Source organism: Phacochoerus africanus, chromosome 8 (assembly GCF_016906955.1).
Source record: "Phacochoerus africanus isolate WHEZ1 chromosome 8, ROS_Pafr_v1, whole genome shotgun sequence".
NCBI lineage: Eukaryota > Metazoa > Chordata > Mammalia > Artiodactyla > Suidae > Phacochoerus > Phacochoerus africanus.
In genome coordinates this window covers 118,382,470-118,408,772 of record NC_062551.1, presented here as the reverse complement: position 1 = coordinate 118,408,772, position 26,303 = coordinate 118,382,470, and the positions used below count along the sequence as shown (strand labels likewise).

Sequence of the window (26,303 nt, the reverse complement as noted above, 5' to 3'; positions counted from 1 at the left end):
GCATATCCAAAACCACATGATTAATCCCAGACATAGTCCTGGAGATGTCACTGGGAGAAATATTTTTTTTTTCTTATTATGGCTGCACCTGCTATATATGGAAAATCCCAGGCTAGGGGTTGAAGTGGAGCTGCAGCTGCAGGCCTATGCCACAGCCACAGCAATGCAGGATCTGAGCCATATCCTCTACCTAAGCTGCAGCTTGGGGCATGCAGAATCCTTAACCCACTGTGCAAGGCCAGGGATTGAACCCGCATCCTCATGGATACTACGTTCGATTCTTAATCCACTAAGTCCAATGGGAACATGGGAAAAGGATTTTTAGAAAGGGAAGACAGAGGTATTTTATGCTTTTTCTATAAAGGAAAGAGGAGATGGTATAAGAAAAAAAAAAAGCAAATAACAAAACGAAAAATGCTGTGAGAGCAAATAAAGGTAATAGTTGAATTTTCAATGTTACACCATTCAATAAGGGAGTTCGAGAGCAAATAATAGAATCTGGCTTATGAAAAAATCAGAAAATTTAGGAGTTCCATTGTGGCTCAGCAGAAACGAATCTGACTGGTATCCATGAGGACGCAGGTTTGATCCCTGGCCTCGCTCAGCGGGTTAAGGATCCCTCGTTGCTATGAGCTGTGGTGTAGGTCATGGACGCGGCCCGGATCTGGTGGTGTTGTGACTGTGGCTCACAGCTCCAGCTCCAATTCTACTCCTAGCCTGGGAACCTCCATATGCCAGAAGTGTAGCCCCAAAAAGACAAAAAAAAAAAAAAATCAGAAAATTTAATGTGAGTGGTTTCAAGAACTGGACCCAGGTAAGCCGATAATTTTTTTTCTTCAGATACAACAGGTAGAATTTCTTCAGAATTTAATTTGATGAATATTTCACATTTTCCCATAATTTAATGAGTTAAAAAAAGTTAAAAGTTAAAAAAACTGTTTTTTTAAAAGCTGTTTCCGGAGTTCCCGTCGTGGCGCAGTGGTTAACGAATCCGACTAGGAACCAGGAGGTTGCAGGTTTGATCCCTGGCCTTGCTCAGTGGGTTAGGGATCCAGCATTGCCGTGAGCTGTGGTGTAGGTTGCAGAAGCGGCTCAGATCCCAAGTTGCTGTGGCTCTGGTGTAGGCTGGTGGCTACAGCTCCAATTGGACCCCTAGCCTGGGAATCTCCATATGCCACGGGAGCGGCCCAAGAAATGGCAAAAAGACAAAAAAAAAAAGCTGTTCCCATCCACATCTGTTTCTTTTCGTAAGTCCTCCAATCTTCTAGAAATTTTAACTGAATGAGAATAAAAATTTCAGTTGCTCTTTATTTAACTAGTAACCAGTAGCTACGTATCCAGGCAAAGTGTTGGCTACCAAGCTAGGAAGAAAGAGCATGAGGTTCCTGGTTTATCTATCTACCAAATAATTAGCCCTTAGAAAAGTCAGGATTGGCCTGAATACAACTGGCCTTTTTCAGTTCTGACAACAGCGCCTTGGTAATTTTTCAACAGCTGCAATGGATCAGTTTGGAGAAGAATAAGACCATTTATTGAACATCCCTCCACAAGTCATTTCACATATTTTATCTAGTTGAACCCTCAAAACCATCATATTACAAATGAAAAAATAGAGGCTCAGAGCAGTGGACCAGTTTTCCCAATACCAGGCAGCTTGAGTGACAAGTTCTAATTGAGTCTGTCCGACTCTGCTCTTCCATCACACCGCACCACTGTAAAAGCCAGGCCTTTGCTATTGATTTCAAACACCTGGAGAACACTCAGGCCACTCCTTGGCTATAGTGGGTGCTCAATAAGGCACAGCCTGGTGAGGGGGGAGGTCTAATGTCTATGAGTTGCACACTTTTTAAAAAGATTAACTCAAAAGGGATCACTATTTAAATGCATTTAAATGCAGAACTATGAAACTTTTAGGAAAAATTAAAACACAGGAAAGGAGTTCCATCATAGCTCAGCAGTTAACAAACCCAACTAGCATCCATGAGGACTCGGGTTTGATCCCTGGCCTCACTCAGTGGGTTAAGGATCCAGCGTTGCCATGAGCTGCAGTATGCAGCTCAGATTCCAATTTGCTGGGGCTGTGGCATAGGGCGGTAGGCATAGCTCCTATTGGACTCCTAGCCTGGTCACCTCCATATGCCATGGGTGTGGCCCTAAAAAGACAAAAAACAAAACCAAAACAAACAATAACAAAAAAACACAGGAGAAAAATCTTTAGGATCTAGGGCTTGGCAAAGAGTTTCTAAGCCATGACACCAAAAACACAGTCCATATGAGGGACAACTGGTCAACCAGACCTCCTCAAAATTAAGAACTGCTGTCCATGTGAAGTAGATGGAAATATTTGTTGTCCACATACCTGACAAAGGACTGGTATCTAGGATAAATTAGGAACTCTCAAAATTCAGTTAAAATCAATTAGAAAAGGGTCAGAAGACACTGATAGACATTTAGCTGAGAAGGATAAATGATAGATGAGCGCATGGAATGACATTCAACCTCATTAGCCATTAGGTAAGTGGAGAGAAGAAAAAAAAAAAACAACCCATGAGATATCACTAGACACTTGTCAGCACAGCTAAAATAAGAAATAGTGACAACCTGAAATTCTGATGAGGATGAGAAGAAACTGGATCATTCATAAATTGCTTATGAAATTGTAAAATGGTTCAGCTACTCTAGAAAACATTTGACTATTGAAAAAAATAAACAAAACCCTGAATGAAACATATGACTACCATGTAACCCACCAACTGTACTCCTGGCATTTTCCCATAAAAGTTAAAACTTATCCTTATTAGGTTTATTCACAGTAGCCAAAATTGAGATATCTCAGATGTCCTTTGACAGGTTAATACTTAAACAAACTGGTACCTCCATCCTACAGAATGTTACTCACCAATAAAAAACAACAAAGAAACAACTATTGATACCTAAAAAAAAAAAAAAAAAAAATCCTGGCTCAATCTCCAGAGAATTATGCTGAGTGAAAAAAGCCAATCCATAGGTTAGATACTGTATGGTTCCATTTATCTATGGTTCTTGAATTAGAAAACCACAGGAAGGGCACATGGATGAGTGGCTGCCAGAGGCTGAAGAAAGAGTGAGGGCTGGAAGGAAAAGGGTATGATTATAAAAGGGCAACAGGAGGTATCCTTTTGGTGCGAGAAGTGTTCTGTACCTTGAACATGTGTCAGTGTCAACCTATTTACTGTGACATTGTACATATATTTGCAAGATGTTACCATCAAGGGGGAAACTGAGTGGAGAGTACAGTGATCTCTCTGTATTTCTTTTCTTTTTTTTTTGTCTTTTTTTTTTTCTTTTTGTCTTTTTGCCATTTCTTGGGCCGCTCCCGTGGCATATGGAGATTCCCAGGCTAGGGGTCCAATTGGAGCTGTAGCCACCGGCCTACACCAGAGCCACAGCAATGCGGGATCCGAGCCACATCTGCAACCTACACCACAGCTCACGGCAATGCTGGATCGTTAACCCACTGAGCAAGGCCAGGGATCAAACCCGCAACCTCCTGGTTCCTAGTCGGATTCGTTAACCACTGAGCCACGAAGGGAACTCCTCTCTGTATTTCTTACAATTACATGTTAATGTAAATCGTCTCAAAATAAAAGTTAATTTAAAAAAAAATCAGATTAGAAAGCAACCGGAATTGAGCAAGATATCCCCCCCCCCTTTTTTAACCTTTTCAGAGAAGAACAAAAGCCCCAAGGCAGTGGGCCAGATGGGGTCAGGAATTTGCTCCATCTTAGGCAGATCCAAGAAAAATAATCTCTCACCCACGATTTTAGCATTCAGAACTCACTGCCAGCATTTTCTGTCCAATCTTGCCTGTCTTGGAATTTTCTCTGCCGTTATTCCCTCTCTCTCCTCCATTTACCTTCCTGGCCTTAAAATTCAAAATACAGATACAAATATACACACCCCAAGCTGGAAGTGACTTCTCAACAGCAGTTTGATACACACTGCATTTTGAAAACACTCTCTTATACTTTTGAGTTCATGCTTTCCACAAATTTCCAAAATTCCCATGTCTTATTTGCACAGGAATAGAATGTCATCCTATGTGGTTCATTGATGACGAGGCAGGTATTCTGTATTCTAACCTGGGACACAGACTATTGAGGGCCTAATCATAATCACCCCACAAAGAGGAGCTGGCAGACTTCCTCCCCAGCCCCTGCCCCGCCTTAGGAGAGATGCTGTTGACTTGTACTCTTCTTTTTGAGCCCTAGGCAGCCCCTCAAATATGAGCACCGAAAGCCAGCTGCCCTCTCCTGGCTTGTCTGTTGGATATGTTTCACTTGAAAAGACCAAATATCATTGTTAACATAAGAATCAAACTCTTGCAGTTCTGTCCTGGCTCAGGGGTAATGAACCCCACTAGTATCAATGAGAACACAGGTTTGATCCCTGGCCCTGCTCATGGGGTAAAGGATCTGGTGTTGCCGTGAGCTGTGGTTGTAGGTCACAGACGAGGCTCGGATCCCATGTTGCTGTGGCTGTGGTGTAGACTGGCAGCTGTAGCTCTGATTAGATCCCTAGCCTAGGAACCTCCATATGCTGTGGGTACAGCCCTGAAAAGACAAAAGACAAAAGACAAAAAAAAAAAAAAAAAAGCCCCCTGAAAGACTGTCTCCTTGTCTGGCCAAAAAAGCACCAGCATACAAGATACAATAGAATGAAAAAAAGGGTTGTGAAAATATTGCCAGTCATGCCTCACCCTGGAAGGGAAGAGTTCTCTCTTCTTTGACTGCTACGTATCTGGCCAATGAGACTTCTGATCAACCAAAGGTTAAAGCATTCTACTGGCAAAGAGGCAGGAATCACTGCCTCCCCAGCTGTTCCCAGCTTTTCTGGGAAGAGGACACCACTGGGACCTGAATCCCAGTTTCCCTCCCAGGAGTTGACTCTGCTATCTTTGGATCTTCATATTGAGCAGTGTGTTGAATTCCAAACTCCCTGTAGCTGCTCAGAGGGACTGAATCACGGCAGTTGTAGACCACATCTTTTTGTGTGGGAGGTCCATGACTTTCTAGGAATAAAGCAACTTGATGCCTGAGCAGAAGGTCACAAAAGATGAATCCTTAGACCGATACCAGCCTTCCAGAGAGGCCCTGCCTCCACCATGAGATGCCCCAATTAGTGGTCTCTGGTTGACCTCAGGGCTCTTCCAAGGGGCTCCAGAGAAAGGCCAAGAGCCTGCCCAGTTCAACTCCCCCAGGGGACCAGAGGCATGACTGCCGGGAAGCAAAGAGCTGAGCACCCAGCAGGGAAACCAAACCAGGGAGGTTATCCGGCAAGCAAAGGTCAAACGACACTGAATCTTGGGTGGGGAATACGGTACCAGGCATTCCTCTCCTTAGAAAAGGCAGGCTGCACATGACCCATCTTGTATATTAAAGGGCTTTTGGAAAATGACAGCTGGCTGATAAAGGGATTTTGGTGGGATCTATGAAGAATGGTAATGATGTTATAAACGTCTTTTGGTCGTGTGATTTGGGTTTCTATAAAAATAAAAGATCATCCCGAGAGACTATCTAAAGTGATAACTATAATTAAATTAAAATTCAGTCCTTTTCTTACAAAATGAGCCTAACTCCCTCTTCTAGGCTCCTCCTTCATCCATCTGCTCCTAGCTGTAGAAGTAGTTAGACTGCCCTTTCTATTCTAGAACATTCCTAGTGCTAATGTAAAAAATAAATTTAAAAAATGACACAAGACAAACTACCTTTGAGAAATGCTACATGCATTGTATTCCTGTGAAATATTTTTGATAATAATTTTTCACTTCTTTTGTTCATTGAAAATCTAATACCCTTGAAAAGAGAGTCATTTAATAGAACAGCTCCTCTGCTCACAAGTGTAATTGATAATAAAATGTAGCAGCATGTTCATGAAGCAGGAAAGCAACACAGAAAACAGTATCAGATTGTCTTAGAGTCCAGGGTTCAAATTTGTTGCTCAGGTCATAGAGGAAACTAGAACCTTGCTTTACCTGTGTCCTGCCTGTAGTTGGTTATTCCTTTGACCACCCAAAGAAGCAACATTAAAAGCATAAGAAGGGGGAGTTCCCATTGTGGCTCAGTGGTTATGAACCTGACTAGTATCCATGAAGATGTGGGTTTGATCCCTGGCCTCACTCAGTGGGTTAGGGATCTGGCATTGCTGTGAACTGTGGTATAGGTCACAGATATGGCTGGGGTCCCGAGCTGCTGTGGCTGTGCTGTAGGCCAGCAAATGCAGCTCCAATATGATCCCCAGCCTGGAAATTTCCATATGCTGCACTAAAAAGAAACAGAAGCATAAGAACATATATTTGAAGGAATAGGGCACCAAGTTTTGATCTTTGTAACTTTTTTTTTTAACATGAAGTTCCTATCAATTCATTTGTTCAACATTTATCGAGCACATAACAGCTACTATTTACACATGGCAAGTGTGCAGCAGGTGCTGGGCTAAGTATGTTACATGCATCAGCTCACTTACTCCCAATAACCCTCTGAGGGGTGCTCTTTTTATTCCTATGTCTTTTTAAAAAAATTCCTATCTTATAGATACATGAACTGAGGCTTGTGGCAGGGCTGGGATTCACACTCACGTTTTTGGACATAAGAGCTGGAGCTCTTGAGTGCTGCCTTACACACGTATTTTATCCCAAGCATCATGCTAGGTGCTGGAGCTCTAATACACTGTGCAGCCACCAAGGAGCTTACAGACACACATGCATTAATGATTCCATCATGGAGCTGTGAATGCAATGATATTGACAGGGGGAATAGAACCCAGGGGAAAAACTTTTGCCTGCTATCCTCTTGGATAGCAGGTAAAGTTTGAAAGCCATTTCATATTTAAGAGTCACCTGGGAATCTTGTTAAAATTCAGAGGATGTTTCGATAGATTGGGGGTGGGGTCAGAGTCTCCCTTTATAAAAACTTCTAGTTGATGTCTCTGCTGCTGATCTGGGGACCACACTTTTGAGTTGCCAGTAAGGTGGTCTCTCCCCATCAGAGCTCTTTCCATGATCTGCTGGATGGTAACCTTAACCATCCAGCTTAGTTAGATGGGCCACTCACTCAGATGATCCCAACTGAAAGAGACTAACTTAGAGCTCAGACCTTATTATCAAGGCTAAGTCACCACAAATTTAAGGAGGCTAAATCCATCCTTGGAGTACCCCACCGTTTTCCTCTTGCTTCTCCTCTCTCTTTATATCCCTAACCTCTCAGTGGTCATGCACTCATCCAGAGTTTTACGTCCTTAGAGAAAGTGCTCTCCTTTCCAAAATGATATATGCTTAACTGAATAATGAATCTATGTAAACATGTTAGAGTATGATAGTAACATACATCTTTATTTCTTCTCTGCCAATCTGTATGGTTGATTCTGAATCTTGTTACATGAACACCTCCAATAAAGTCACTTTTCCCTTCTGTAGACAACTGATTCAGATGAAGCCACCACACCTACATCTAGTGTGCTGGAGAGAGAGTCAGGACAGTGCTCCGAGGATCCGCCAAACCCTGTCTGTCAAAAGCAAACATGGGGCTAAAAATTTAACCTTGCAAATACTTAAAATCTGCATACACTATAGTATACTTGGACCATCATTCTGTCTCAAAGCATCAGGTTCAAAGTGACTTTTGAGATTGCCATCACTTTCTAATAATACTCCTAGACACATCAACATGGCCTCACAAGCTGCCCTTGCATTTTCAAACTATGGAAAAACAAATGAACATCAAGGGCTGAAGATCAGAAGCCTCATCTGTGATCGATAAGAAACCTTATGCATCTTTCCCCGGGAAATACAAGTTAGTTAGATGTTAAGATAGTGTTGTAATTCAGTATCTTTAAGGGTTAAAGGGACAATTGAGGGCTACTCAGAGGGTCCAAATATCATTTGTAAACATGCCTGGAATAAGGAACATGGGACCTGGAGTAACATTCCCCGAGCTTGAGGTTTTTCCCAATTATGTGGCCTTGGGCACGGCATTTCAACTCTGGGCCCCAGAGTTCCTGCTGTGGCTCACTGGGTTAAGAACCTGACACAGTGTCCATGAGGATGTGGGTTCAATCCCTAGACTTGTTCAGTGGGTTAATGATCTGGCGTTGCCATAAGCATGGATCGCACACAAATGCGGCTCAGATCTGGCGTTGCTGTGGCTGTGGCATAGGTTGGCAGCTGCAGGTCCAATTCACCTGTAGCCTGGGAAATTCCATATGCTGTAGGTGTCTACTTAAGAAGACCTAAATAGATATTTCTCCAAAGAAGAGATATGAATGGCCAATAGGCACATGAAAAAAATGTTCAACATCAGTAATTATTAGAGAAATGCAAATCAAAACTACAATGAGGTACCACCTCACACCTGTCAGAATGGCCATGATTAACAAGTCAACAAATAACAAATGCTGGAGAGGATGTGAGAAAAGAGAACTCTCCTACACTGTTGGTGGGAATGTAAATTGGTACAACCACTACGGAAAACAGTATGGAGGTGCCTCAGAAAACTAAATAAAGAACTATTGTATGATTCAGCAATCCCACTGCTGGGCATGTATCCAGACAAAAATTTCATTCAAAAAATACATACACCCTGTGTTCATTGCAGCACTATTCACAATAACCAAGACATAGAAACAACCTAAATGTCCATCGACAGATTAATGGATTAAGAAGATGTGGTACATACACACAATGGAATACTACTCAGCCACAAAGAAGAACAAAATAATACCATTTGCAGCAACATGGATGGAAGTGGAGATTCTCATACTAAGTAAGTCAGAAAGAGAAAGACAAATACCATATGATATCACTTATATGTGGAATCCAAAATATGGCACAGATGAACCTATAGAACAGAAACAGACTCACAGACGTGGAGAGCAGACCTCTGGTTATCAAGGGGAAGAGAGAGGGAGTGGGATGGACTAGGAGATTGGGGTTAGTAGATGCAAACTATTACATTTAGAATGGATAAGCAATGAGGCCCTATTGTATAACACAGGGAACTATATCCAATCACTTGTGACAGAACATGACAGAAGATAATATGAGAAAAAAAGTGTGTGTGTGTGTGTGTGTGTATATATATAACTGGGTCATTTTGCTATACAGCAGAAATTAACAGAACATTGTAAATCAACTACAATAAAAAATTTTTAAAAACCCCACGAAAACCTCTTGGCCCTAATTTTTATGGTTTTCTGTAAAGTACAGCCACTTAGAGTTCACTGCTAGGTGTAAAAATTATTTAACAACTGTAAATGTCTAGGTAAGTGGAAAACACTTATGTTTATAATTATCACTGGTAAATAACTGAATTTGAACGCATATCTCTCATCAACTGTCTGACTATTAATTAGATGGTCAGGAAATATCAAAATAAAATTGACTCTAGGGAAACATACAAGCTTAGAATGGGAGAGAATGCCTGTCTAAAGGGACCTTGTAGATGTGGCCTCGATGAAAGGGACCCCAAGGAACTCTTTAAGTAGGACCTTCACTGGCCCTTTGGCAGCCTATTTTGATACTGCCTTTTCTGCAGTCTGTGACTCAGCAAACCCCACATTTTGACCACCATCCCTCTAAAGTTGGCAGTCAAGAACAAAGAGCAAAACACAAAAACTTTCTTGTGGCCCCAAGTGGAATTTTTCCTGTTGGCTTTATGTAGAATTCTGACTTATAAGATTGTTGTGGGGATTTCAGGCTTTGTAGATAATCACTTCATTTAATGCAGTGTTTAATAGTCTGATTTCTTTCACATCTTTTGGACCCCAGAGAGCCTAATTTTTCTGCTTTCTTGTTCCTCCCCATCCCACAAACTCCTTCCTTTCTGCTCCCTGAGGGGACAGCCAACACTGAGCTGTTAGCAGAGTACCACGTGCTTGAGAGCCAGGAGGATGCCTGGCTGATCCATCAAACACTGTCAAAAGCAAACAATGAGAAAAAAGCCAGAACACCTTTAAGACTCTGAAATTACTAAGTTTTTGGTAGGGAAAGTCTCCATGCCTCAGTTTTTCATCTAGAAAAACAATGGATTAAATGAGATGATTTCCAAGGCTCCCTCTGGCTCTAAATATCCAGCTGACCCTTGAGCAGCGGGGGAGGTTAATTCAAGCATAACCTAGAATCATTAAGTCCTTCATATCCAAGGTTCCTCTGTGTCTGAGGATTTAACAAGCCAGGGACCATGTTGTACCGTAGTTGTTACTAATGAAAAATGTCCGAGCATAAATGGATCCGTGCAGTTCAAATCCCTGCTGTTCAAGGGCCGACTGTACTATGGTCCTACCTTGCATAATGACAGGAATACAGAGTTAGGTACCGATTTAGTGAGACCACCTCTGTCGGGACTCACCAGTTATGCTAGACCTCCGCACCTGCACCATTTGGTCACACAAGAACATCTTGGGGTCACATTTCTAGAGTCCAGAGTACAGTGACACTGCAGCCCAGTCAGGGGAAGGCTTTTTCCTCAAGCACCATCCTGCATCAGTGATGGTCCCAGGGCCATAAGATAAAATCAGGAATGATTCTTACCTCTGGCCACAACTACTGACATTTGGCCTTTCCACATTTTCTAGCATTCAACTGCAATATTATAAGAGAGACTGCCCTTTGTATGCCTTTTTGATGCAGCCTTTCATTTCTTTGCCTATATTGCGGGCGCAGCACAATACAACTCACTGCTATACAATACAACTCACTGCTAGACTGGGTTGGTAGGTCTGCTTTTATCACGGATTTTCCTTCCCTTTAACTGGATGTGATATGTGACATCTCTGTATCCCAGTGCAGGCTGACTGGTGGAGAGAGGCTCACTGCCCGCCACCACACACACAGGATGCACAGGGAATGGGGAGCACAGGAGGCTCTCCCAGAGGATGCTTTTAAAAATGTGTCTACTCTGCTAGAAACCCCACTGCCTTCATATTTTGATGAGCTGCAATGGTATTCTCCATATGTTACATGGAAGTTTGAATCTTATCACTGCTTCTATTACAATTTAACTAAAAAATTTGAGGTGCTAGGGGACAATCAAAACTATACGTTTTTCCTCAGTTGTTGAAAAACGTGCGAATTTCTCTCCGGGGGTGGTGGGGGGGAATACAGTTCTCAGTGCATTTTCTACTCTATTTTATTCTAAGAAAGTTGGACAAACAACCACCTTTCAGAGCACTGGGATATCTTGTGGGAAAAGGATGCTTTAAAGATAAGATCCCCCTCTTTACTAAGGAGCATAGGGGCCCCAGGTGAGTTAGCTGGGATGGGTCTTTAAGCAGAACTGGAAGAGAACCAAGTCCCTTGACAATCAGCTTAAAATGATAGTTAATAATAAAAACAATAGGATGATATTGTGCCTAAAGTGCAAAGATTTTTAAGAGATGATCGTTTGAATAAAGAGGTTAATTAGAGACAACCGTTTTTGTCTTTCTTTTCTCTTGAATATTTTAGTAGATGTTGTGGCTGCTCTTTGTTGACCATCTTTCAAGTTCGTCATATCTGGGATAACTTTGTTCTTTTTGCTTTTAAATCTCTAGAGCTCATGAACATTAGTAATGAACATTGGGGAAGTTTTTCAAATAGAGAAATCAAGGTGTAAAACTCTATCAACCAAATTCATATAAAATTATTAACACAGTAACACAGTCCAATGCTAGTAACAAGGTTATTTAACATTTCAAAACAAACCCCCAACATGTGAAAAACAAAAACACATACAGCCATCATCAATAAATGGAATTACACAAATGAAAAAAAATGCATACAGCTTTCAGATTCCAAGAGCAACCCTTAAAACACCACTAAGCCCCACAAGAATATGTTGCTAAATATCGCTTTCCATTGGGATGGGCCACAATCCCCAGGGGAAAATATGACTCAAATGGACTTAGGCTGAATGTTACAATGTATAGAACACAATTGTTCTACCTATCTTGCATGGCTCATCTGAGTCAGATTGCTCAACAGGTACGCTCTGAGGCTGTCAAATGACTTACAAACCCCACCCAAGGTGCACAGTCTGGGCAAACTGCCATGAATAATATCATCACAGACACTTGGATAAGCAGTTTAGGGCAGAAAGACAACCTTGTACACTTTTCCACAAGGGATAAACCTAACTCAGATTCATGATTCCACCGGAGGTGGTGTCCATGGTGATGGGTAAGTACAGCCATAGACTTCCAAGGTGGGGGTGGGGGGAGCTACACATTCTTGAATATACTCCTTGTGGTCTGTGTGGCTAATTGTGAGAGCTGTTGATAAGCAGTACCAGGAGCCTCTTGTCCCTTTCAAAGAAGACAAAACAATGGCCCTGCGGGACAGAGATGCTTCTTGTTTCTGGGTACAACTTGATTCCAAAGCCCTAATCAGTCTCCTGCTACTTCAGAACAGCAGCCTCCAGGGCTGAGCCTTCCTCGTCAGATTATCCATCTCTGAGTTCACAAAACATTCCTTCCACAATGAAAAGACTTAGTGGTTTGTGAATCTGGTGAAAATTCCCCATGGTTCGGGGGCTGCTCACCCAAATTTAGCAACATCAGTTACAGCACTTGGTCTACAATTTAAAAACAAACATCTCGGCGTTCCCATCATGGTGCAGTGGAAACGAATCTGACTAGGAACCATGAGGTTTCGGGTTCGATCCCTGCCCTTGCTCAGTGGGTTAACAATCCAGTGGGTTAACAATCCGGCATTGCCGTGAGCTGTGGTGTAGGTTGCAGATGTGGCTCGGATCCCGCATTGCTGTGGCTCTGGTGTAGGCCGGTGGCTACAGCTCCAATTGGACTCCTAGCCTGGGAACCTCCATATGCCACGGGAGCGGCCCAAGAAATAGCAAAAAGACAAAAATAAATAAATAAATAAAAAATAAAAAATAAAATAAACATCAGGAAAAAAAAAAAATCCCCAGAGTATCAGTTTTGCTCTGAATGTAGGGGGTGGATGAAACTTGTGAGATGCAGGATGGGGAAGAAATGTCCCATCCTGAGTTTTTATAGATGAAAAATGTCATTTATTTTAAACTGGAAAAGTGACCAATAATGATTCAAGACAAAAATAGTATAACATGTCAGAACTAGAAGTCTTTTTGCAGCATTCCCCTATTTACCTTTTCTACCACCTACTAGAGTTGTATTTTCTCCTGTCAGATAGCCACTATCTACTTCTCCTAAACACCCTGGCAGCAGCTCTACCTTTATACCAACTGAAGATTGCAATTCCTCTGATGTGTTGGTGTTTAATAGATATTATTTTTTTTTGTTGCACCCACTGCATGCGGAAGTTCCCAGGCCAGGGACAAAACTGGCGCCACAGCAGCAACCTGAGCCAATGCAGTGACAACGGGATCCTTAACCCGCTGCACAAGAGAACTCCCAAAAATTAATATTTTAAGCAAGAGGAATGAAGTTCCAGCAGTGCCATTTCAGAAATTTGCAGAGAAAAGCACCCCCAACTTTTCTATAATAAAGACTGCAACAAAAGGAACTGGAAACTGCAGGCCAACAACTGGGAGAGCCCTACCTGAGTACCCCACTTCCCAGTGGGAAAAAAAATCCCTTCTTCTGCATTTCTTTGTCTACAAAGCAGTGGTGCTGGAAAATGCTGAAACAATTCCAAATATAAAACCTCTTACATGTCAAGCGCCAGGCCAGGACCTGGGACTGTGGAGATGACTACACGAGTTCATCACCATCTCCAACCAATGTATGTGCTGGGCAGACCCACGTGGGGGGACTTAAAGGGCAACAACAATGAACTACCTAACCTATCCTGGGGGCAGCGGTGGGTGGGGGGGAGTGGTGGCAAGGGGCGGGAAGCAATGGTTAAGAGGTTAGGAAAGACTTTCCAAAACAAGGTTTCTCCAGTGTTAACTCATAACAACAGACCCCCATGGTGGATCTTATTAAGGGACAAATTCTGATTAAGAATGTCTGGGGTGGAGCCTGAGTTTGGGCATTCCTAAGATGCTCTGTGGTCCACGGAGCGCACCAAGTGGCGAGGCCCTGGAAGGATTAACACCTGTGATCAATCAAAGTTTGAGCATGAATGACCAAGGAAAGACAGCCCAGGAAGAAGAACATGCAGACACCACAGCTAAAACACTATGTTGAATGTGAAGACAACATTCAACATGCTAACAAAAATTTTTATGTGAAATATTGTTGACCGTGTACATAGACAATGAGAATTTCACACAAAAACAAAAATAGATTTGTGATAGTTGCATGAAGGTGGTGAAATTAGGAGTGCTTCATCTCATGCCCCTCTCATCTTTTCCAGGCTTTTCACTAATGATTTTATGTTGTGTTTATCAAAACAACAACAAAAAAATGAGTTTCTCCTCCATGGGCTTGGGAGTTAAATTCTGCACTGGGGTGTCTTTTAACAAAATGACCATGCAGCATCTTCCAATCTGGGATTATGTTGAAGACACTAAGCTGCTTAATAACTGATGATGACAATTAATTATGATGGTGACATAAAAACGTGTTTGAAGGAATAATATTTTATTTTAAAAATTAATTTAAAATATTGAAGCATGTTTTTTATAACCCATTAGTCAATTTTTCCTGGGGAAAAAAATGCTGAAGGAATTGTATAGAATTCTGGCAGGATAAAAATCCTTGCGCCTTTTGACTTCATAGAGCCATGAGTGGTACCCTGATGAAGAATTCATTGCTTGGTGCCCCAGAGCATACCACTGTCCCAAGCCAGGAGGAGAACTTTAAATTTCTGAGGAACAGAAGGCAGAGTTGTGGCTGCAGTGGACGTAGAGCCACAAGCTGCAGGTCTACTAGATTTATGCTTGATGGTTCCATTCCCAGTGCATAGATGGAAGTGTTAAAATTATCATCACCTGGAGTTCCTATCGTGGTGCAGCAGAAACAAATCCAACTAGGAAGCATGAGGTTGCTGGTTTGATCCCTGGACTCACTCAGTGGGTTAAGGATCCGGTGTTGCCGTGAGCTGTGGTGTAGGTCGCAGATATGGCTCAGAGCCCACGTTGCTGTGGCTGTGGTGTAGGCTGGCAGCTGTAGCTTCGATTAGACCTCTAGCCTAGGAACCTCCATATGCCTCAGGTGCGGCCTTAAAAATCAAAACAAACAAACAAACAAAGTAAAATAAAATTATCATCACCTTTCTTCTGAATTAGGTGTGCTACAAGAGACCACATCATATAATTTTTTTTTTTTTTTTTTTTATGGCTGAACCCTCAGCACATGGCAGTTCCCAGGCCAGGGACTGAATCCAAGCCGCAGCTGCAACCTATGCCAGAGCCTTTAACCCACTGTGCTGGGCCAGGTATGGAACCCGTGTCTCCACAGGGACCCAAGCCGCTGCAGTCAAATTCTTAACCCCCACTGTACCACAGCAGGAACTCTACATCACTGAATGTTTAGTCAACTGCCAGCCCTATCTGAAGCAGGTCACTAAACTAATCTTATGACCACATCACTATACACAACACAGTCATCACAAAGACCCACACACACATTATCTAATTTGATCCTTACAAGAATCTTGTGAGATAATGCCAGACTCCACTGTCTGTATTTGACAGATGAGAAAACCCAATTTCAGGCATGTTGATGAAGGATAGTAAGGTCCCAAAACCACCCAGAACTAGTTGTAAACGTCAGGCCTTCTGATACTCTTGGCCCAATTCGAGAATCCTTTCTACAACACAACCCTATAACCTCTTAAAAAAACAAGCAGGCAAGCATAAAGAAGGGGCTTTTTGGAGTTCCCTTCATGGCTTGGCGGTTAACAAACCTGACCAGGATCCATGAGGATGTGGGTTCGATCCCTGGCCTTGCTCAGTGGGTTAAGGATCTGGCATTGCCATGAGCTGTGGTGCAAGTCGTAGATGCAGCTCTGATCCCACATTGCTGTGGCTGTGGAGTAGGCTGGCAGCTGTAGCTCCAATTCGACCCCTAGCCTGGCAACTTCCATATGCCATGGGTGTGGCCCTAAAAAAAAAAAAGTTTTTGAACTCAAAAGGAATGAGGATCTATGGAGCCTTTTAAATTGCTTTTTAAAACGTTAAAATTTCATAAAAGTAGTTTGGAATTTGCCACAGGCCCCAACTGCATGTCTGTCGTTCAGTTTTAAAAGAATCTAGGGATGCAAACATATGGGCATATGGTGTTGGCATATAAATATCCTGTAAGTTACAATATAGAAAGTACACAAACATGAAAAAGATTTGCTGGTGATTTGAGGACCAGGAAATATTTGTCGGTTCTCAATCAAGGACAAGCCAGAAAGTCATAATAGGCTGTTGAATCAGTTCTAGCAATGACATTTTTAAACTTACATTTGTCTATTTTGTTGCATATATTCATTATAAAAGAATATTAGAAATGGTCATTCAGAATTTTCATCTGAATAAAACAGAATACAATAGTTTCAGATCTTGAAGAAACTACTTCATATGTGTTAAAACAGACAGTTGTTAAGGATTATTTCAACATGGTATTAAACATAAAAAAAAATTTATGGTGAAAAAGTGGATCCTCTAGTTCAGGCCAACTCAAACTTTAATGTATATACGAATCACCTATGATTTTGTTAAACTGAAGATTCTGATTGAGAAGGTCTGGGTGGAGCCCCAAATTCTACATATCAAGGCATTCCAGGTAATGCTGATGCTACAGGTCCTGGGACCTCACTTGACCAGTGAGACATCAGTGGAGTCACCTGAGGTTGAACTTCGATCAACTAAATCTTGTGGACAAGGTTGATGGGTCTCTCAGGCTGGTATCACTTGAGCTAGCAATTTACCTATTGATGTATCTATCTTATTAAAAGGCCTGTGAAATAATAGGAAGTATCTTAAGGGAGTTCACGAAATAAAATTGCTAATTTTCTTGATCTGGCTTTACTTTTTATTTCCCTTCTTAAGCAAAGTGTGCAGAAAACTTCCAATAATGCATGATTTTTCTCTTTATTAGGCAAAGGCAGCTAAGATATTTTATTATCCAATAAATAGAGTCTGAGATCAGATATTCTGCAGACCAGGAAAGCTAGTCATGTTGAGATTATGGGATAAAAGGTTGGGAAACTCAGCAAAAACAAAAAGAGAAAACAAAAATAAAACTTCAATCGACCACCACCAAAAAAGATGGGGTGCCCAGCTAAATTTGAATTTTAGATAAAAGATTACTTTCTCAGTATTGATATACCCCAGGCAATATATAGGACATACTTAAACTAAAAAAAAAAAAAAAAAATCATTGTTTACCTGAAATTTACGTTTAACTGGGCATCCTGTATTTTATCTGGCAACCATTGTTAAAAACATTCCCTAGATTCTAACTTGCATTTAAGTCCTAAGAGAGTTGATTCTGGCATGGAGAATTAACAGACCCAACGTCAGTGTTGTTTAAACATTCCAATGGCACATGGAATTGCTTTCTGGACTTGCCAATACCACACGGAGCACTTGGCTATTACTGCTATTGATTCATGGAAACTCCTTTTGGGAGATTTGTACCCAGAAGACTGCACTCAAAGAAAATCATGATAGAGGGCAGGCAGGAAGTGAAGCTACCAGAAGTCATGTATAATAGCATCCTTTCTGGGGAAGGACCAGGTGGCTTGAAGCAGGAAGGTTTTTCTTCTAGTTCCCTGTCTTTTTCACTTTTGGAGAACTGAAGATGCTCAGTGGGAGCATGGAGATAGTGATTTCTTTGTTAGACTCATGAGAAGTTCTTAATACATCACAGTTTGGCGGGTTGACTGGATTTAAGATTATTTTGGAAGGAAGGAAGGAAAGTCTAAGGTTGTTGCAGGCATTCTCTCCCTTCTTGTTTATCAGTTTTTGAAAGCCAACTTTACCAGCTTAAAAAAAAAATATTTTTTAGGATTTCCCATCATGGCAGGGCAGTAACGAATCCAACTAGGAACCATGAGGTTGCAGGTTGGATCCATGGCCTTGTTCAGTGGGTTAAGGAGCCAGCATTGCTGTGAGCTGTGGTGTAGGTTGAAGACTTGGCTTGGATCTGGCATTGCTGTGGCTGTGGTGCAGGCCAGCAGCCATAGCTCTGATTAGACTGCTAGCTTGGGAACCTCCATATGCCATGGGTGTGGCCCTAAAAAGAAAAAAAAATTATTATTATTGTTTGCCATTTTAGGGCCACACTTGTGGCACATGGAGGTTCCCAGGCTAGGGGTCTAATCGGAGCTGTAGCGGCCAGCCTACACCACAGCCACAGCAAAGTGGGCTCTGAGCTACGTCTGTGACCTACACCACAACTCACGGCAACGCCAGATCCTTAACCCACTCAACAAGGCCCAGGGATCAAACCCGTGACCTCATGGTTCCTAGTTGGATTCGTTAACCACTGAACCACGACGGGAACTCCAATTTTTTAAATTGAGGTATAGCTGATATACAATGCTGTATTAGTTTCAAGTGTACAGCAAAGCAATTCAGTCATACATATATATATATATATTTCAGATTTTCTTCCTTTATAGGTTACTATAAAATATCAAGTGTATTTCCTTGTGCTATACAGTAGGTCCTTTTTGGTTATCTATTTTATTATCATTATTATTTTTTGTCTTTTTTTGACTTTTTATGGCCGCACCCACAGCATATGGAGGTTCCCAGGCTAGGGGACAAATTGGAGCTGTAGCTGCTAGCCTACACCACAGCCACAGCAATACAGGATCCAAGCCGTGTCTACGACCTACACCATACATCATGGCAATGCCCGATCCCCAACCACCAGGCAAGGCCAGGGATAGAGAACCTGCATCCTCATGGATGCTAGTCAGATTAATTTCTACTGAATAACAATGGGAACTCTGGCTATTTTATATATGGTTGTGTATATATGCTAATCCTAAACTCCTAATTTATCCCTCCCCCTTCACCCTTTGGTAACCATAAATTTATAAGTCTGTGAGCCTATTTCTGTTTTATAAGTTCATTTGTATCATTTTTTTTTAGATTCCACATATAAGTGTCTGGCTTTATCTGGCTTACTTCACTTAGTATGATAATCTCCAGGTCCATTCATGTTGCTGAAAATGGCATTATGTCATTCTTTTTTATAGCTGAGTAATATTCCATTGTATATAAGTACCAAATCTTCTTTACCCATTCATCTGTCAATAGACCTTTGGGTTGCCTCCATGTCTTAGCTATTGTAAATAGTACTGTAGGTTTTTTTTTTTTTTTTTCCACCCCGAGGTGTGTGTTGCTCATGGGCCAGGGGTCAGATCAGAGCTGCAGTCTCAACCTAAGCCAAAGTTGCAGAAATGCTGATCCTTAACTCACTGTGCTGGGCCAGTGATCAAACCTGTGTCCCAGGGTTCCCAAGACATGATAGATCTCATTTCTCGATAGTAGGAGCTCCAGCACTACAGCTTTTAAAGAGGGGAATCTAGTCGTCTGATTGCACTTTTACATATGACAGCCAATAAAAAGTTTTAGATAATTTAGCAAAAAAACACAGGAATTGCCTCATTTCCCAGCAGCCATTTTTTTTTGTTTTGTTGTTTGTTTTTTTGCTTAATTTCCCTTATACTGACTTCAAATACCAATAGTCATTCCTGACATGATGTTTATAATTAGCCTAAGTTAGAACCAAGGTTTGTCTGTTAGCAAAATGCTTTTGAGTGTTTTGCCCCTGCCGAAGCAATTGACAAATATGAATTCCCTATTCTGGTTAAATACACAGTAAATCTAATTAATTCCTAACTTTAGTAACTACTTGGGAGAGAACTACAAGTGATATATGTACTGCAGACACTCTATCAAACAAAAGGTATTTAGGAACAAAAATTTAGTGGAATCTAAATTACGATAAGGGAAGAAAGTTAATTTCACTTGGACTAGTTCCAAGTCAACATAGGAGTTATGCAATCTGTCTTCAGTTGTCCCCTTCCTCCCCTTCCCAAATTACCCCATCAGGAACACTCATGGGTTAAGTTACCTTGGAAGTTAGTTATCTACATGCCATTACTACCAACAGTCCTAGGATGAGATTAAATACACTTACATTTAAAAAGTTATAGTTGATTTACAATGTTGTGTTAATTTCTACCGTACGACAAAGTGATTCGGTTGTGTGTATATATATATATATATATATATATATATATATTCCTTTTATATTCTTGTTCATTATGTTTTATCTTGGGATATTGAATTTAGTTCCCTGTGCAATATAGTAGGACCTTGTTTATTCGTTCTATATACAATAGCTTGTTTTCGTTTTTAGAAATGATTTAGCTGATCCCAGGCACTTCAAAATTTACATTACTTATTGTGCAATGTTCATGCAATGGTCTCTAAATTGCAGGTGTACTGATTCTGGCAGGGATGAAGAAGACACAAATTATATATAACCCTTAAAGTTGCTCTATGAATCAAAATAGAACTCATTTGCAAACGGTCTGTGGCATTAACAAGTCATCAAAAAAGAGGAAGCTCTCTTAACTGAAGAAAACTTTGAGAGGCAACCCTAAATTAAGACAAAGTTCCTATCAAGGTAGTTGTCCTTCTTTCAAATACTCTTTCTAGAATCTTAATAGTAATCTGTTCAGCCTTGGGCAGAAGGCAAATAATTTGAATTTCTGGATCATAATCTGATCTACTTTTATTTATTATTTTATTTTTTCTTTTTAGGGCTGCACCCTCAGCACATCGAAGTTCCCAGGCTAGGGACCGAATCAGAGCTACAAACTGCTGGCCTACGCCACAGCCCCAGCAATGCAGGATCTGAGTCACACCTGTGACCTACACCACAGCTCATGGCAAATGCCAGATCCTTAACCCACTGAGCAGGGCCAGGGATCAAACCACATCCTCATGGATACTAGTTGGGTTTTTTACTGCTGAGCCACAATGGGAACTCCTGATCTATTTTTGAATTCAAAACTTCTAACTAAATTGTCCATGGCATATTGTCAGCCTTTAATGATATCAGTGACTAATATGTATATCTGCTTCTTATTTAACCATCGCTGCCTTGGTAAACAGCAAGCAATTTACCCTAAATGCATACTTTGGAAGAGGAGTGCTATTTCCCAAAGTAACAAATTTCCACATCATGTTTTAAGTCTATGAAGTGACAGTCAATAGAAAATGTCTAGATCTGAAGAGATCCTCAAGTTATGCATTCATATATCAAAACAAATATGCAGACAAATGCCCCTGTAGGGTGGAGGAAAAGGAACTTTCTACTGCTAATGAGTTGAGGCAAGTGTGACCATGGGCTTGCGGTCCAGGGTGTGTTTTTGCATTTTCTAGAGCTCTGGGAACTATGATGTATCTCAATGTAAATAAGTATTGCAGTGTTTGGGCCCAGAAGTTGGCCATATCACTAAAATTCATGTTATTATTAAAAATGTACTGTTTTTGCAAATATACTCAATAGGGAAATAAATACACACAAAAGGGGAACATGAAACAAAACTGTCTTTACTGATTAGTTGACCTCTGTTTGGAAACATTTCTTTTTTCCCCTTCTCTGAAAACTTTGAAAAAAGACTAAGATGTTTTCCTTTTTTTGGCCATACCCATGGCAGGTGGAAGTCCCTGGGCCAGGTATCAAAGCCTTGCCAAGCAGCAACCCAGATCCAAGCCATATCTGCAACCTACACCACCACAGTTCAAGGCAAAGCTGGATCCTTAACCCACTGAGTGAGGCCAGGGACGGAACCCTTGTCCTCCTGGATACTAGTCAGGTTAGTTACCACTGAGCCTCGACAGGAACTCCAGCAGTTTCTGATTAATCTGGATTAGTCCCATTTTTCTAGATTGTATTTTAGCTTATCAGTATCTTATGCCTCCCCCAAAAGGAGCTGAGATTTCAGAAGGGCATTCCCAGTGACTTTTTCCAGCTACACAGAAATGAGAATGGGTTCATTTATGTAATTTTGGCCTTTGGAAATTCTTATTAATATTTATTTTTGCTGGTCTCCAGCAAGGAATATATACAAATTCCCATTTTGAGATATGCTGGCTATTTAAAAGTATGTGTGCTATTTTAAATGTAGGCAGACACTAAAAGTTATTAACCTGCCAATTGTCCTACTCTGTAATAACTCATCTAGCTTAATTAATTCCTTTTGGCATCCACATGATTAAATATGTTTTTTACATAATAATGGGTAGAGAGTGAACATATTTGTGAATTTCACAAGAATGCTTTGCTTGCAAATATTCCCCCTACCTTCTGATAATGTTCAATACAAACACAAAAGGCCGGTACTACATGTTAGAAGGGCTATAGACATAAAGGCCCTTTTGCAATAACAGAACACCAAGCAGGGTACATAGGTGTTACGAAAGTTTCAAATCAAGTTCGACGGCTGATGAGGAGTTCCCGTACTGGTGCAGTGGAAATGAATCCAACTAGGAACCACAAGGTTGCGGGTTCGATCCCTGATCTTGCTCAGTGGGTTAAGGATCTGGATTTGCCGTGAGCTGTGGTGTAGGTTGGAGACGTTGCTGTGGCTGTGGTGTAGGACGGCAGCTATAGCTTTGATTAGACCCCTAGCCTGGGAACTTCCATATGCTGCACGTGAGGCCCTAAAAAGACCAAAAAGAAAAAAAAAAAAAGAAAAAAAAAGAAAAATGAGGAAAGAGGTATAAAAATTAATGTTAATAGTAATAAAAATAAATACTTCATAAGCTGTGCACCTCTTTAAACAGGCCATCTTATTGGGATCATGCCTTGAGTATGACTTTTTTTTTAAAGCAAGAAAACTTTGGTTAAAAGCAAACAAAATTTCTCTTAAAATGTTATCTGTAACCATTTCTATTTAAATAAATCCTTTAATCTACCCGAATGTGTCATCAGTTATTTCGCTTTTTTGTATTCAAAATTGATGTACTCCAAAAAAAATTAACGTACTGCAAATTCATCTCCTCTACTTGGCATAACTGACATAACCCAAAGCAGTTCATTCTTTTCCAACAGTTTGCATTATATGCCTCCCACCAAGGAAATTGCAAGACGTCTAGCTAGTCGGCTTGTTTCCTCTTCTAACAAGAGAGAGCTTTATAGGAAGGAGGTAGAACAGGGTGTTGGAAAAGAGAGTGGTTCATACAAGCAAACAGATCCTGATCAGACATTCAAATATCCTTTCAAAGGAGTGGAATAACGCGTGTCAATAAGTTACTCCATGTAATTACTTCCTATTCCTGGGATCCGCCTTGGAGTGTAGCCTGCTGACTCACCCAGCTGCTCCAAGTTAGTTTCTACTGGGTTTCCCCACTGCCTGCTACACGTGAGTCACCACTGGAATGAAGTTTCTACCAATCTCCTTAACGACCATGCAGAAACCAGCACTGACAGGGAACTTTCCAATAAGAACCAGAAGGGTGAGAGGATGAAAACTGATGTGGCAGGGACCACCGCCTGCCAAGCTGCCTGAGGACAGTCTCCCCACTACCAAAGGGATTTGTCAGAGGCACCCCAGTTTCAGGGTGGTTTCCTCTACCCACCCAGGTAGTTAAACTGGCATTTTGTCTTGCAATGCTTGCAGCTGCTGGTCACTGAATTCTGCCCTTGCCTCACTAGTTTTCAAATTTGGCTGCACAGTGGAATCACCTGGAAACTCTCTCTCACACACACACACCCCCCTCCCCCGCACTACCACCCTAACAGCTAAAACCCCAACCATTGTCTTGCTGTCATCTCAAAACAGTGTAATTTAAAATAGTTGGGATGAGACATGGATGTCAGGATTTTTCGAAGTTCGCCAGGCAGCAAAATTTAGGCACCTTTGCACTGAAGAAGCATTGTCTTCCCATGCAAGTGAAATCTGCCAGTTAAGCTTACCTAGGACCACCATGTGTGCTCGCAAACCTCCTTTCTTGAAGATCTACCTGCAAACCCTAAGTCATATCTTAATTAATTTGACAGTACAGAATACTAGCAAGGCAAGGGACATTTCCAGAAGGGACACTGGCTAGACAAGGACCCCCGTCCCCCTCCTCCCTTGCTTGCTAAAAACTTAGCTAAATTTAGTGCTTAAACTAAGTGTCTCAAACATTGCTATTCTTCCGGTTACCTTTTGATCTCTGTTCTGTTTCATTCCACAGTGTCTCCGGCAAATCTGTAAGGCTCAGGACCTTCAGACTGAAGCAGGTGCTGCTGTGTCAAAGCTGCTGTGTCAAAGCTCAATCGAGACAGAATTGCACGCTTCACCTCGCTGGGACCAAGCTGCCGCCTGGCGATGCGGCCCCAGGGCAGATACTATGCTAATCAAGAAAGTTCTTCCGTCTCCTCGCGAGCGGGCGGGTGCAGGTTTGAACACTTAACCCTTGATTTTACGCGACTGCGCTATAGTGCGTCTAGTGACCTCCTCTTGCCTGGAGGCTCTGGACCACGTTCCATGGTTTTGGCCAAGGAGAGGACGTGCGCAAGTGCTGAAGAAAGCCCGCAGGAGGGGACAGCAGTGTTGGCTGGTGCTGGCGTGAAGGGACGGCTAATGTTCAGAATATTAATTACTCCACGCGCTACTGACCCGGCCGAGGACTTAACAGAAGGGGGCTGGGGGTTAAGACAAAGGCTCCTCCCGATCAAATGGCTGCAGCGCCCCTGCCATCGAGGTTACAGCTCTGCCCCCTGACTGGGCGGCCCTTGGTACGGAACTGGCAAAGTGATTCAAGGGATGACCAACTCTACTGGCCCTTTCGAGGTCTGATAAATCTGCATTACCGAGAGCTCCTGGTTCGGAGGGGAGGGTCTTTTCTGTGCCCACCCCTCCTGCATGCCCTTTATGAAATATCTGGTCACTGTCCAGCCCTTCTAAGGGGGGGTTGAAGATTTTCTTACGGAAACAAGAGTGGGGAGTCGCTAAGTAGCCCTCTCCCTGCACTCAGGGTGCTCCCTGAAGAAGAACCACTTCAGCTCAGAATAATCTGCTTTCTTTCCCACCCCAGCCAGCTTCAGCGTCCCGGGCGCCGGGAGCACGAGCCAGAGCCGGAGTCCAAGTGGGTAGAGGTGAGGCTGGAGGAGAAGCCCGGGGCGCGCCGCAGAGGTCCAAGGTTTGATCCCCAGCCGGCGGGCTCCGACGCGCCGCACTTCCTGATCCGTCCCGAAGCTCGCAGCCCCTGCTAGCGCCCCCAGTTCCCAGTCCCGGGGCCCCAACTCTGGCGCCGCCAGGTCCGCGCGCTGCGGGCGCCCACTCTCAAGACCCCCTCTTTCACCAGCGCCGTGTCCCTGTCCTGGCCAGCTCAGCCCTGACCACCACCACCCCCACCCCGCCACACACACACACACACACCCCGGCCCCAGCCAGTCCACTTTGCCTTTGCCAGCGTGGCAGCCCTGATTCCCTCCCTTTTCCTGGGGTGCGCAGTACTGAGGCCCCAAAGAGGCGATGCAGCCTGCAGGAGGGCGGCGGGTGCACACCCGGGGGCCGCGGGGCCAACCCCTGCACAACTTCTTGCGGGGCTCGGAGACCCCCGATCCCGCGGGCTCCGCCATCGGCGGACTGCACCCCCAGGCGGCGGGAGGAGGCGCGGCCAGAGCGGGGCCTGGGAAGTACTGCGCCAGGGCTGGGGGGTCGGGGTGCGCCAGGGCGGTACCGCTTTAAATGCACTTGACTCACCTGCTCCGGCGCTGCCGCCTCCTTCCACTACTGACAGCTGGGGGCTTTGTTTTCTCCACCCACCCGGCCTGCTGCGCTCCGCCCCCACTGCCACACGTGACTCGCCGTCTGCCGTCGCCGCTGCTACTCCGCGGGGCCACCGGAGAGCGCGGGGCCCGGGTAACCTCTGCCCGGGGGTGCAAGGAGTAGGTGGGAACAGCCGACGAGAGCCCGGGCAGGTCCGAGGGGACTCGCCAAAGGGTCAGTTGGAAGGTGGAACGCTGGTTAGGGCCCTGGGAAGCCAGGGTGAGTTGGTGACAAGGACTAAAGTGCCAGACAGTGAAAGAAGCTGAGTTGTTGAGCCCCACCCGAGAGGGAGGAGGCCGGCTCGGCTTAGAAAGGTGGCTTGAGGAGGCAACCCCATACCCTGAATTAAGTACCGGTAACTGGGGACCTGCACATCACTGCCTTTGACACCAAGTGTTTGTACTCAGACCTGGGGAACAGTTGATACTGAGGAGCAAACGAGTTTTGTTATGAACATTAGTAATTAAACCATGCCATTCTAAGCTGAACAATATGATAAACAAGGTAATAAATAATAGCAAGTTCTATTGAAGTTTCAAATCTGCTTGTTGGTGCCGATGATATTTGGCTTCTATTTGGAAAATGGAATCCAGGCTGGAGAAGCTAACTCTGGATTATTGATGTG

General features: G+C 42.9%; 1 protein-coding gene across 2 annotated transcripts in view; it reads right to left on the bottom strand.

The window, feature by feature from the left end:
* The window catches only part of MAPRE2 (microtubule associated protein RP/EB family member 2), a 167,876-nt gene extending 142,202 nt beyond the window's left edge, over positions 1-25,674 (bottom strand). Inside the window, exon 1 of one of the 2 annotated variants that reach the window (XM_047794117.1) lies at positions 25,613-25,674. Coding sequence is in view for 1 of the 2 variants with exons in the window: in XM_047794116.1 (XP_047650072.1) it covers positions 24,068-24,091 (24 nt within the window). In the remaining variant the exon portion in view is untranslated. Of the gene's footprint in view, positions 1-24,067; positions 24,202-25,612 lie in introns of those variants that run through there. The other variant, XM_047794116.1, reaches the window with a different exon arrangement.
* Between the last annotated feature and the right edge of the window lie 629 nt (positions 25,675-26,303).